The sequence below is a fragment of the Equus asinus genome, chromosome 6 (assembly GCF_041296235.1).
Source record: "Equus asinus isolate D_3611 breed Donkey chromosome 6, EquAss-T2T_v2, whole genome shotgun sequence".
Classification (NCBI taxonomy): domain Eukaryota; kingdom Metazoa; phylum Chordata; class Mammalia; order Perissodactyla; family Equidae; genus Equus; species Equus asinus.
The window spans coordinates 46552547-46565373 of NC_091795.1; the positions used below are offsets into that span (position 1 = coordinate 46552547).

The window sequence follows — 12827 nt, forward strand, 5'->3', positions numbered from 1 at the left end:
ACACGAGGATTTAAGGCAAGAGCCAAACTAGAACACCACAAAATTTAAATGAAAACTAGTAAATCTGTGGATTTTTTCATGAAAGGGGGAGGTGCTCTAGTCAGCGGCCATCTCTCCTCTCTTTGGAGTATGGCACATTGTTTCAGTCTCCCGCATCACAGTCCAGTCATTGGTAGAAAAGTCACCTTTTATTTCTGTGAAGCAACTAATCAATAAAGGTATTAATTACTCTCAGCAACTGCTTTAGAACAAGAAATCACAGTCATTTTACTTCTGGTGGCCAGGCAGGGAACATCAAAGGAAAGCATCTCAGAATTCTAAGAGACCCTTAGAACTTTGAGGACAGAGGAATACTCCCTTATGACTCAGGACTTCTCTAGGAAAAATCTAGAGCTCTTTGAGAGAGGGACTTTATTGTTATACTCAATAGAATCTAAAGTAATCTCTTACCATGTTCTACGGTGCAAAATGATTTACAAAGCAGAAATATATTAATATCACTTAGAGATTAGGAAAAAGATCCATGGAAGATAAATTACATTGTGTTCTAGTGATAGAGTTGGGATTACTAAGCAGAGTACCTAGAAATCTGGTCACTGACTTAGCACCCCCCACCCCACCACCATTAAGCCTTTCCACTAGAGGACCCTTTTTAACTTGCGCGTAGGCAGGAAACAACAGTATTTCTCTATCTGGACTGCATTATTATGGACATCTTGAATTCAACGTACCATAAAATCCTTAACAATTAAATTTCAACATAAAGTGATTGCAGCACCCCTTCATATGGCAATATTTTTGCAGTAAGGAAATCAGAAAACAGGCTTCTAATCATCTCCTTAAGACTTTGGAGGGATGTGCAAAAAGAATTCATTCCTCCTTAATCATAACAGCATATTTCATATTATAAAATTTGCCTAGAGTTGACTTCCTGCTCTGGTGTGAATCATGATGCTGGCTGTCTTGGCAAGGTATAGCCCATGTGTTGTGTGAAACACTGCAGGTGCCACTTGCAACAAAGTCACCATTGTCTTTCTGTAATGAAGTCAGTTTAAACAGCTAAGTGTCCTAAAGTGAATCCAAGTGTGCCTGGTGTCCAGAAGGTCAATTATCGCCCGGTGTTAGACAATTGGGATTGCATTACTGCTAACCAGGGTGCTTTAGTACTTGTTTTTAATAATGCAATACTAGTCCATTAGAATAAAGAAAGTATAGTCTCGCAAACAATGAATCAGACATCATAACACAATGACAGATCTAAATTGCAACAGTTTACACAGATTGCACAAAACAACACTGACCCTGAATCATACAGAACATTTTATGCACAATTTCCAGCAAATTCCAGACTTTTCCTTTGGAGGAATTTTACTTGAAACAGGTGGCTATGTCTTAAATATTTTTCTATGCTGAGATTTCACCCCTTATAATAAGTCTTACAGCCAATTCCTACTTTTTATGGTGAGGGAAATGGATATTAAACCAGCTCACACTCTAATTTTTTGCAAACAACTTCCAGAAAATTTATTTTACTTCAGATAAGATTTTAAAGTCATTTACTTGAATTTTCACATTTATATCTTGTTATTATTCTTCAAAGATGTTTCCTTCTAACATGAAAATTCTATTGGTTTTTAAATTCTTCAGGTGACAACGAAACAGGCTTTTTCTAAAGCAAAGAAAAAAAGCTGATGCTATCTTGATGGAAAAAATATATTAAAATAGTAAATAGTTACATATATAAATAATATGTCTGTTAAACTAAAATGTCATATATTTTGCTGAAATTTATAAAATAATTCATCACTTCCTTTTTAAATCCTTACTTTTTCCTTTAATGAATAGTTTCATTTAGGGTAAATCTAATTATTTAAAAGTGACAAACATGAGCTGAAATATAGAAATAATATTTGTTTTAATTTAATATATTTGAAAAGATTTTTAAAGTATTCTCTTTATTTTAATCAAAGGGTGAATAAGTACATTTCTCTATCGCAAAATTGGAGAAACTCACACACTTAGCATTCCTTGGCATTAATTCTTATTGTCTAGGCAGCAAAAGATTTAAAATGCTAAAATTATTTGTTTTTTGACTATCCATGTGAAATTCTACAAAGACACTATATATGTTTTCCTGCCTGACGTATTTAGATGAATAGAGCTGAATGATTTCAAAAATTAACTTTTTAAAACTTAACTTGATAGTTACCGATGTTTTAATCTTTGGAAGCTGTTAGACATTCATTTTCCTTTTAGCCTTAATTAAACATAATGACCTCCACCTATCACACACTCTGGAAGAAAACTATATTTGTTTACACTTTCCAATGCTTTTAAAAATAAAAATAGTTTTCATTGTTAACAAGAAGGGCAGGCTTTTTAATTATTAAAATCTTGGTATTTTTTGAAGACTTGTCTCTGGCTATTCTAACTGGAAAGTTCTATGGTGAATAAAACTGTTACATAAATTCACCCGAATAATAGCTTAATTACTTATAAACTCTGGAAACAATTAGTCTATCATCCTTTGAAGTGAGTAAGGCAACTTGCCAGGCTGAGAGCAAAACGCTTGTCACTTTTTCGTGTAATGAGCTTAGTTTCTTTTTGTTATTTCAGATGATTTGGAAAAGGAAACTCAGAGGAATACACTTTAATGTTCAGAAGATTAAAAGTTGAATCATTCACTTCATAAATGGCCTCTGCAATAACACTTAATAAAGTACCGAAAGAAATATTGAAGGCTCTGAAGATTATAATTTATGTGCTTATGGAAATCATTGAAACAGATATTCTGGTTCAAAGATAAAGTTGTGCTTGAATGACACCAATATTGTAAAAGATTGACGAGGACTGTCCTCGTTCTCAGCCTCATAATACCATCCCTCACACAAACCACCAAATTACAGAAGCAGACTCTTTTCTTCCGTCTCCCAGCTCGATCTCTGCTTTCTCTCCTTACCCCCCACCTTCTACTTCTCTCTGCCTCTAGGTCTCTATCTCCCGCCCCGCCCATGCACGCCTTTCTCCCTCACCCCACTCACTGCCCCTCCCGTTGCCTCTGCGCCTCTCTCTTTTTCATCGAAGTTCACCGTCAGGTGTTTTTTTCCTGGCCAAACAGAGATCAAAGGAAGTTCTGAATATAAGTGGTTGTTGTGAGATTGAAACACTATATGTCTGAATATTACCCAAATACGAGGAAGAAGAAAGAATCCCGGAAGACCATGCTGACTGCATCCTGGCTGGCTCCGGTCTGCCTGAGTTGTCGCAGAGCACAGGTGGGGGGAGAGAAGCTCTCGGAGGCCGCCTTGTTAGAGGCCAGCCGGGTGACTATTACTGCAGCCATTGCATCAGATGGAGTCAACACCTGAGGCCGCTCGCTCCTTTCTGGCCTTGGTGGTCAACCGGCAAGGTCATCTGTAATTCCATCACCTGACTATAAGATTGTTTACCCGCTCGACGGAGAGAAACTGAGGGCCAAGAAAGGCGGGCAGGTCCCAAGAGTCAGGAGGCTCCCCTTGGGATCTGTCCAGCTGGTGAGGGCTCATACCAGATCCGGGACGGCAAACTTTTTACATCATTTTGCATTTTTCAAAATGATATTAACATACTTCCTATACCGCCCCCCTACTGGAAGTCATAATTACAACTCATCCTTCCCTTTGTCGGCAGGAATCTCTTTAAGCGGTCCCAGCAACCTACTTTGGGGATACATTTTGCATTTTTCATTGCCCCTCATTCCTCCCCAGACCTATATGTCAAAGAATAGGGAGTTGAGACATGACACATTAATGTTTTTATCAGGGGACGCTCTCTGCTCCCACAGAGAGGGAGGGAGACCGGGAGGAGAGGGCAGCCGGGAAAGAGAGGGAAGGAATCACTCCACAGCTCCTGTGGAAATTCATATTCGGTGTATGTTCCTCTCTCACCTGAAATAAATCCTGCAGGCCTTCCCACACAAACCCAGCAGCACTTATTTATTTGCATGTCATGCTTATAACGTGGCAGAAAGCAAGACGGATCTTCGAGGAGGGGACGAGATGAGGCTCACCTTTCAGACTCGCTCTCCTAAATAAAAAAGAATTGTCCGGCTGGGCACCCAGGAATTTATCTTGAGTTTGTGGTCATTATCTCTATTATATAGCCCTGGCAATAAATAAATCGGGTAGTTACTACCCAACAATAAAACCGTAGTGTATGGGACACCTTACTATTACTTTCTTAATAATCTGCCGTTTCTTCCACTTTAAATCTGCCCGGTCTTGTCTTCCCACTTGTCTACGAGGATCCATCTTCACCCCTTGAGGTACCACACTGCTCGGTTCATTTTTACATTTTGTGAACACAATAAGTTTTCCTGTCTAGACTTTCTGTTTTTCCTTCTTATTTCTGGGCTGCCTAATCTGCTTCAAGACAAAGGGTCGGCCCGGATCCAATGTCTTTTCCCTTCCCTTCCCTCTTTTAACCGCCTTGTGGGTCCACATGAATGAAGATCGGCCGCCTCGCTGCAGCCACCCTTGGGATCTCCAGAAGAAAGACAGCAACGCGGACTGCGGGTGGCAGGGCCTGGAGAAGATGGTCTGTGCCCCCGCAGTGGGCACGCCCTTGGGTGCGCACAGAGTCCAAGGGCCGAGTTGGAGAGACTCTGCCTGGGCTAGTTCTACCTCTCACGCCCGCACGCCAATTCTTGGTGGTGGTTGTGCCCACGCAGGGATTTCGGAGATGGTGATCCCCTCCCTCGGACTTCTCCCGGCTCGCCCTCCGCCCGGGCACAGCGCGCTACACGCGGACGCGAGCGCCAGCAGCCTGGACCCGCCTGAGAAGTCGGTCCTCGCTCAACTCCTGGCTCGTCCGCGTCTGTGGGCATTGAAGCCCAACCAGGGGGCTCGGCCCGGGAGAGCAGACGCGGAGGTGGGCTGGGGCGCAGAGGGTGGGCGCTGTTTTCTGGTTCCCAGACGCGCCGGCTGCGGGAGAGCCTGCGCTCACGCCCACCCGGCCCCAGCTCTCACACCTGGGGCTCGCCGCCTCCGCGCGACACTTAGGTGCTTGGCCTCGACCTCCAGCCAAGCGGGGGGGTACAATCTGTTTGAGGCCAGAGGGTTCCAGAGCCCCAGAGGCCCTGATCCCCGCTGGGAGGATGAGTCCAGCCTACTCCGGCCGGCGCCTTCCAAACCCACCGCCACACTTGCTTTCACGCCAGCGCGAAAAGTGACGCGTACGGGCCAACCGGTCAGCAAATGACCGTCTTATCCGCGGCGCGGGAGACATGGGGGAGGGCGTGCAGGGGGAAACGAGCGAAGGGGCAGGGGAAAGAAAACAAACAGACCTGCATCGCTTCCCCTTTTGTCTTTATACTGCTGGTCTCAAGAAATCAACTTAACCACAGCAAGCCCCCACGAGGCTTGTTTTTGTTTGTTTGTGTGACTTGATCACAGATAGAACCCGAGACCAGATCTCTGAGTGTGTGAGAGAGAAGCCAGGCCAGGCTACTGGTGGGGAAGGGACAATGAACTTCTCACCTTTCTTTAACTCACAAACAACACGTCTTTTCTAAAAAAAAATCCACGCCGCCCTGTGTGTGTGTGCGTGTGCGTGTGTGTCGCTGTTAATTGCGTTTTGCTGGGATGATCTTTTACGACTCGAAAACAAGCGGCTGGGAAAATATTCACGTTTGGGACAGAAAACATTTTTTATTTATATCTTTGACATTTAAAAGAGCAGAATTAATTTGTCCTGTCTACATTAGCATTGAGAGAAAGTTTCAGATATCTACCCAGGGGGAAGACGCGGGGGGGGGGGGGGGGGGGGAGTGGAGGGGGAAGAAAAAAGAAAGCGAAGAAAAGAAAGGAAAAAGAAAAGCTAGGCTTGGTTTTTCTTATTTCAGATCTGTAATCAATCATTGAAATAGGAGGCAGCAAAATTGTAAAGATTCGATAGATTAAAATGCAAATGAAAGGTAGAAAAAGAAACATTAACATGGCGATCAAAGATTTAATAACCGTAAATCAAGTTTTTTTTCCTATTGCAGCTGCAGTTTGTGTGTGTGTTTATGTTTTAATCATGTTCGTTCCATAAATAAATAATTTCTGAAACGAGACTAATTTTTCATTATTTTAACCGTGGGCTATAACACTAAATATTAAAAATAGAAAACGTCCGTATGCCAGATCCCCAACCAAATAAGAGAAAGCCTTGTGTTGATTGGTTAAAGGCAAGGGGTTTCATTTGTGTGTTTTGAAAATCAGAGTATTATGCTAAAAAATTCTATCTCAACTGACAAAGCCCAAAGTTATTTTCCCTTTAATACTTTATGTTAACGACAAGATACCATTTATATTAAATATATGCGTGGCTGCATATCCATTTCAGTTTGAGCATTTTCAAAGAACAAAAGTGCCAGAACATTTAAATAATACAAAACATATATTATTTCAAAGTGATTTGACAGTGTTTCTGGAAAATAATACTTTTTAGAAGAATCTGCCTTCTAGGGAAAAATTAAGTGATGGTCATACACAGTTAAAACTTTTCTGAGCTTTATCATTAAAGTTCTTTTTCCAAGTGGGGATATTTTAGCCCTTTGTTTTGTTATCTTTTGATTTAGAATTTTACGTTAAGGTGTCAGATTATCGGGAACACATTCTATTTTATGTAACTACTCACTTTCTCATATGGTGAAGGCTTTTCATTCAGATCTTCTCATTTAAACTATTGATTTATATTGTTAACTTAGAAATTATTTCTAGAACTTTTAAAATAAACACCTGGACTTAGTCCTTTCTTTCTTTTTGGAGGGGTAGTCTTATTAACATGAAAGAATTCATCTTCAGAAGACTGGAAAGTTTTCTTTTTGGTAATATAGCCTTGCAATGTTTAAAATAAGCTTTTGCTTAATTTTGTCTTTGAGGGAATTATTCACCCTAATTTACTGAAATGATGAATTCGAACTGTCTCCTTTTCTCCTCCTTCTACAAATTAAAATGATAACCAAAACTGGGATACTTGTTTCCTTTCTAAAATCTTTAAGTTACACATGAGCTAAATTGAGGTCCACTGTCTCCATCCCAGCCACACAATCACGTTTGCACTGTGACAGTCCAATAATGCATTTAGTTTACAATTACACTTGGACCTTTCCTCCTTTGTATTTTTTCATTTGCTTCAGTGCAACAAGGTGACTTGATTTTCATGGGATTACATGAACTCCATTCAGTGTTACTGGGATATTGCTGCTCAACTAAATACTTGCTTTAATAGACAAATGAACTTCTTTTTATTTGCTGGAGTTTGTAGACGATTTTAGATTCAGAGTGTGCAACTGATTTAGTTATTGTTGTTGTCAGAATCGAACAAGCACAAAAGTCATTTATCTAAACCGAAGAGATATGGCTCTCTAAAAGGGAGAGGCAAGGGCAGAATCATGGGGAATTATTTCAGTTTATAGCTCTTATTAATTAAATCGGATGTGGTTTTATTCTGATCTTTTAGTACCGACCTTGTTAAATGCTCCCAGGTACCTTTTTCCCCTAGCCCCCAATTTTTTCACTCATTAGATAACTTGGGTCCCTTGTTGATGGGGGTGGCGTATCACTAAGCAGTTGCAATGTAAAATCGCGTGCGTCTTCAGACGTTCGCACCCCTCCCAGGGGGGAAAAAAAAGAAAGAAAAAGAAAAGAAGAAACCCTTTTCCCATTCAATTTTAGCATCTTGTTTCGTTGAAATGCAAGACAGGTACTTGATTTAGCATTTAAGCAAAAGGTTACACAAACCCCGTTTTAAAAAGTGTTGGGACGTCCGACAGGGTCAGCCCCAGATCAGATCATTTTTTGAATGCAGACCTAAAGATAATGAGTACTTGTTGTATTAAAGGGGACAAACAGTACTTTGGCTTCCTCTGACCCCAGAATGCACGGCTCGGTTTCATTGATCATCCTCCTTTATGAGATAATGCAATTACAAACATCAATAAGGGGCTGCAAGGGGAATCATTATGCGGTGACAGTGATAAATGACGGTGCAGAAATAGCATGCTTTTTCCCCCCTAACAATCCAGGAGCCCAGGGGCTCCGGGGGCTGAACACAGTCGCCAAGGAAACAGATGACATCCCAAACGGCACCAAAGGAAAAAAAATGAACAGTCTTTCTTTGCCTTTCACTCTTTTCCGTCTTCCAAAGAGTTAGTTTTGGCTCTAGCAGCAGCTGCCACACAGGCATTTCGTTATTTCAGACATTAAAGACCGGAGCGGGCGGCGGGAGTCTCCTCCGCTCCCATCCCCACCCCCAGTAGATAACACACAAAGCTCGCTGTTCACAGTTTAGGACTACCCGAAAATGAACGTCTTGGAAATAAGATTGGGGGCGGGGGGGGGGGTAGGGGGGGCTCGGGAACGTGGATTGCCACAGCCATTGCGATGTGTTTTCCCCGCTTTCACGATTGTCCAGTGGAAACTGAGTCTCCAGAACAAGCTGGCGCCTCTTGAGTCGGCCAGTAAAGACGGGGCGCGTGGCTCGCCTCCATCTCCCCGCGGTGCCAGACGCTGTTCGATGCCAAGGGGGGTGGAGAGGGGGAGCAGGCGGCTGCAAGGGGTGTTTGCCGCTTTGCTGGGTTTCTTTGAAATGGAATTATCAGTGGGTGCAGGGATCTCCCCTACATGGAGGAACCAGTTGTTTAAAGCCCCGGGATGCCCTCAGCAAGTGGCTTCCACAGGGCCTTACTGAGCGATCCCCACCCACTTACGTCCAGGGTGGTGGGTGAAGTAGGCAGGCGCGAAAAGGCGATGGGTTACCCCGACTGCATTGCGGGACCTGTGGCTGCGGGGAAGGGGGGTTAGGGGTGTGTGGAGAGCCTGGGGACACTCGCACGAGAAGGGGAACTCGCCACTTTGGGGGAAGGGAGGAGAAAGAGAGCGCGGAGGTGTGAGGGGGGCCCTGGAAGAAAAGCAGAAGGGAGGGGAGGAGGAAAGCGAGCGAGCACAATCCCACCCTTCGAGAAGGTCGCCAACCCGAAGAAAGCAGACATAGGGTTCCTGACCCCTGCCGGGCACGCCCCGGCGTGGAGAGAAGGACCCCTGCGCAGCGTGCCCTGCCACTCGAGGCCCCCCGGAGGAGCCGGCCTGGCGAGCGCGGGAGCAGGTGACTCGATTCACCGCTTCCCCAATCGGCAAGGTCCCGGGACTCGTTTTCCGCCTGGAGATTAAGATCATTGCTCGCGTAATGAACTTAATGCTTTAGGGTAGAGGTGAGTGTGTCTGCGAGTGGGCAGGGGTAGGAATTACCGACCGGATCGATGAGAGACTGGCTTAAAACTAAATCCCTTTTCTCCAGGGCTTCACCGCTTGGTTCCCCCGCGGTGGGCTGAGCGCGCCGGGCTGGCAGGAGGCAGCGCGCGGAGGGGCGCTCCCGGCGCGCGGTCGCCAGACCCGAGACCCTAAAACGCCCCTTATCTCTCCACCGGGACCCCCAGCGTATCCATTTTTAGGGCAAAGACTCTTAAAAGCTCAAATGTTAGCGAACTGATTGCTCAATATGTTGTTTGTTTTTCCTTTCAGCTCCGCCTTGGGTGAGAATGTTACAGATGCGTTGGCGGGCAGATTGGGCCAAAAAGGGAAATTCCCCCCTCCCGCCGTCAGCCGTCTCCCCCAAGGGGCGATACCCCACTCTTTCTCCCTCACCGCTCTTTCTCGGGCCCTGGGATTCCCAGCCTCGTGTAACTGTGCGCCTGGCCGCCCTGAGTGCTGTGGGCCGCTTAATAGTCAAGGGGGTGCGGGGTGGCACGGGAGAGGGGAGTGAGACCGGGGGAATCGCCGGGCCGGGCAGGGCGCCCCATTACCCAATTCCACGCCACTCCACCCGGCGGCCAAGCGCCTACCTCGGCTTTGCAGCAAGTCATGTTTTTCCTGCCTTCACAAGGGCCGAGGGCCTGCTGGGATTCGAAAGGCAGCGGAAAGTTTAAAGAGATCCTGAGGAGCTCTGCTTAGGCGTCGGGGCGCTGCCCACGGCTCCCTGCTGCGCTCCAGACCCCGGCACTCGCAGTCCGCCTGGCGGGCGCTGGCCCGGTGCCCAAGTGCCCTCCGGGGCCCCAAGCTCTCGGAGTCGCGGCCCCAGAGCCGCCGTGGGACTTGGGAACAGAGTTCATCAAAAAGCCTCTAGTCCACCACAAAGCACCCTCAAGCGGCTCCGAGGGAAGGGGGCTGGAGTGCCCCCGGTGGTGCCTCTCCAAACCTGTGCAGACCCAGGATCGCCTCGTCTCCAGAGACGAAGTCAGCATCCCCCTCAGACTTGACTTTTGTGTTGGGGTGGGGAAGAGGTAGGAGGTTACTGAAGGTGCCAGAGTCGCCCCCCAAGGTGCTCTGGGCTCTGAGCACAGACCTGTCCGCCTTGCACCGGGCCCAGGCCAGGACGCGGTGCTCGGTGGGACGCAGGGACAGCCATGTGCGGGGGTGTGGGGGGGCGGACTCCTCGCAGCTGCCGGGATTTTCTCTCTGGGCGCAGGGCCCAAACCGAGGCATCTGCCCTGGTGCCCCCGGCCCGCAGACTTGGGGGGCGCTGCGCACAGCAAGGATCCCGGAGCGCCGAGTCTGCGCGCCGCGGGAGAGACGCGGGTGGCAGGAGACTGGTAGGGCTTGTGTTTTTCCTTTTTAGAATCTTTCGATTTCACTACGAAGTTTCCTGCTAGGCGCCTCTGCCCCGGGGTCGGAGCCTCCCACCGCCGCTCCTTCCCCTCCCTTCTCCCCGCCCCCGCGAGCCGAGGGTGCTGGAGCCTCCGCCCGGACCTGGCCCACCGCTCGGTCCCCCCGGCCGGGACCCCGGCGCCCGGAGCTCCGCGCCGCCCTCCCCGGGCTCCGCGGGGGTGCCTCTCCCCAGGGCGAAACTCGCCGGCCCGGCGCACTGCAAGGAGACACCCGCTGCCTCCCGAGGAACTCCTAATACCATCCATACAGCTTTAATGCGTTTATAATTCGATAAGTGATTTCAATTTGAAATTGTTAGTAACTAATTTTATGGGTAATTTTTCCACATCAAATATTTAAGCATCAGATTAAGGGAGCCAGTTCCGACACAGGATAATAAGGGGGTTTCCCCCCCACCCCCCGCGCCTCCGCCTCCCTCCATTTCCTACCGAGTCGTTTTTCCAAATCCCCAAAAGATGGCAGTCGAAGCCGACATTCTTCTTTTCTTGCGGCTCTGTGAAGGGAGGGGGAGAGAGGGGGAAGAAGGTGGGAGTAAGAGAGAGGAAAGAGGGAGGCAGAGAGAGGGGGGAGGAAGGAGGGAGGGAGAGAGAAGAAAAGGAGAAGGAGAAACTAGACGTTGCATAGACGTTTCAAACTAATTCTTTCACACGTTTCTAATACATGCAAGAGTCAGTGGCGAATTTCCTGGAAATGTCCTGGCAGAAAAGAAAGCCAAAAAACGTGCCTTGTGGGCTGAGAATAGGAGATGTGAGAAACTCAGCACTTTCAAACTAAATCCTCAGTTCAGAGCAGAAGGGGGAGAGGCGAGATCAGGAGAGGCACGGCTTCTTGATATTTCTTTGTATTTTAACATTATATACAAATACTATACAAGTAAGCAACTTGTTTCCTCGAGGACAAGACTGCAAATTACATAATGGGAGGAGAGGGGGTGGGGTGGAGAAAGGTGATAGGTGGGGGGCAGAACTCTGTGGGCGGAGGGGGGCTGGGGCCAGCAGCCGATGAATTGCAGACCAGTTGCCAAAACTTTTTTTTTTTTTTTTCCTGCTGCTGCTGCTGCGGCTGCCTTTGCTGCTGCCGTTGCTTTGAATGTGGGTAACTAGGAAACAGCAAGCCGTCTGAGAAGACGGAATTTCCAACGTGTAAAATGTTCTTAACGGAACCATTGAGCGAGTGCAATAAGGCGTGAGGGGGAACTAATCTTCCCATTTAAATGTTTGTGGCAATTTTATCTAAATGAATTTTAATGCTAAACGAGGGTAATTCCCCATTTGTAGCGCGTTTACTTCTCTTTCCTGTGCTTCTAAAGCCGTCGAACATCATGCAATGAACAATAACAATAAAAGTACTGTCAAGGCATATTATTCATTTTGAATGTGTTATAATTACAGCTGACTGAATATGATAGGGTAAAATATTTTTAATTTTGGGGGAAAATATTTAAATTATACTAAAAAGTAGTCTCATTCAGCCAGCGCCCCCCCCCCAAATAAAAATAAAAAGCAGGTACACTTGTGTGCCCTTGTTTAGAAGAGGGCGTTTTGTTTTTGCCTTTTAAGCAACATCAAAAACACTCTCAGCACCTCTATTATTTCCCTCTTTCGGATAAGTGTCCTCAATAAGCTCAGAGCTGGCTCTGAAATTTACAAGAGGAAAAGCTAAAATAGCATCAGGGGGAGGTGGGGGTGTCGAGGCAGGGAAAAAAAAGGACCTGCGGAGAGCAAGGCTCTCACAAAACCCTCACACAGAGGGGGGAACACAGGCAAAGCACACAGTTTGTTTTATCTTTTCTAATTCACTGGACACTATGCTCTTGATTCTTCATAGTCTCCATATTTCCTAATTCCTCTTCACGTGTAGGGTTCTCCTTCTCCTAGTCTCTCTCTCTCTCTTTCTCTTTCTCTCCCCACCCCCCACCTCCTCCCTTTTCTTTCTCTCCCCCAACCAGCAAGAGCTTCCTCAGGAATAAAGGCCGAACATAACCAACTAACCCAGGCCTGTACTGGGGAGGAGGGGCAAATGGAAGGTTAGTTTGTAAAGTTTATTATTAATTTTTAAAGTAAATAAATGGTTGTTAACTGCTAGTAACCACCCATCAAAAGAGAATTACTTCACGAATATGGACTAGTTATGTAGGCG

General features: G+C 46.3%; 1 protein-coding gene across 1 annotated transcript in view; it reads right to left on the reverse strand.

Annotated features, from left to right (window-relative positions):
- LOC139045513 (uncharacterized) overlaps positions 1 to 12044 on the reverse strand; it is a 35518-nt gene extending 23474 nt beyond the window's left edge. Inside the window, exon 1 of the mRNA XM_070512029.1 lies at positions 9866 to 12044. Coding sequence (XP_070368130.1) covers positions 9971 to 10933 — 963 coding nt within the window. The 5' untranslated portion in view covers positions 10934 to 12044 and the 3' untranslated portion in view covers positions 9866 to 9970. The remainder of the gene's footprint in view (positions 1 to 9865) is intronic.
- Positions 12045 to 12827: the final 783 nt, after the last annotated feature.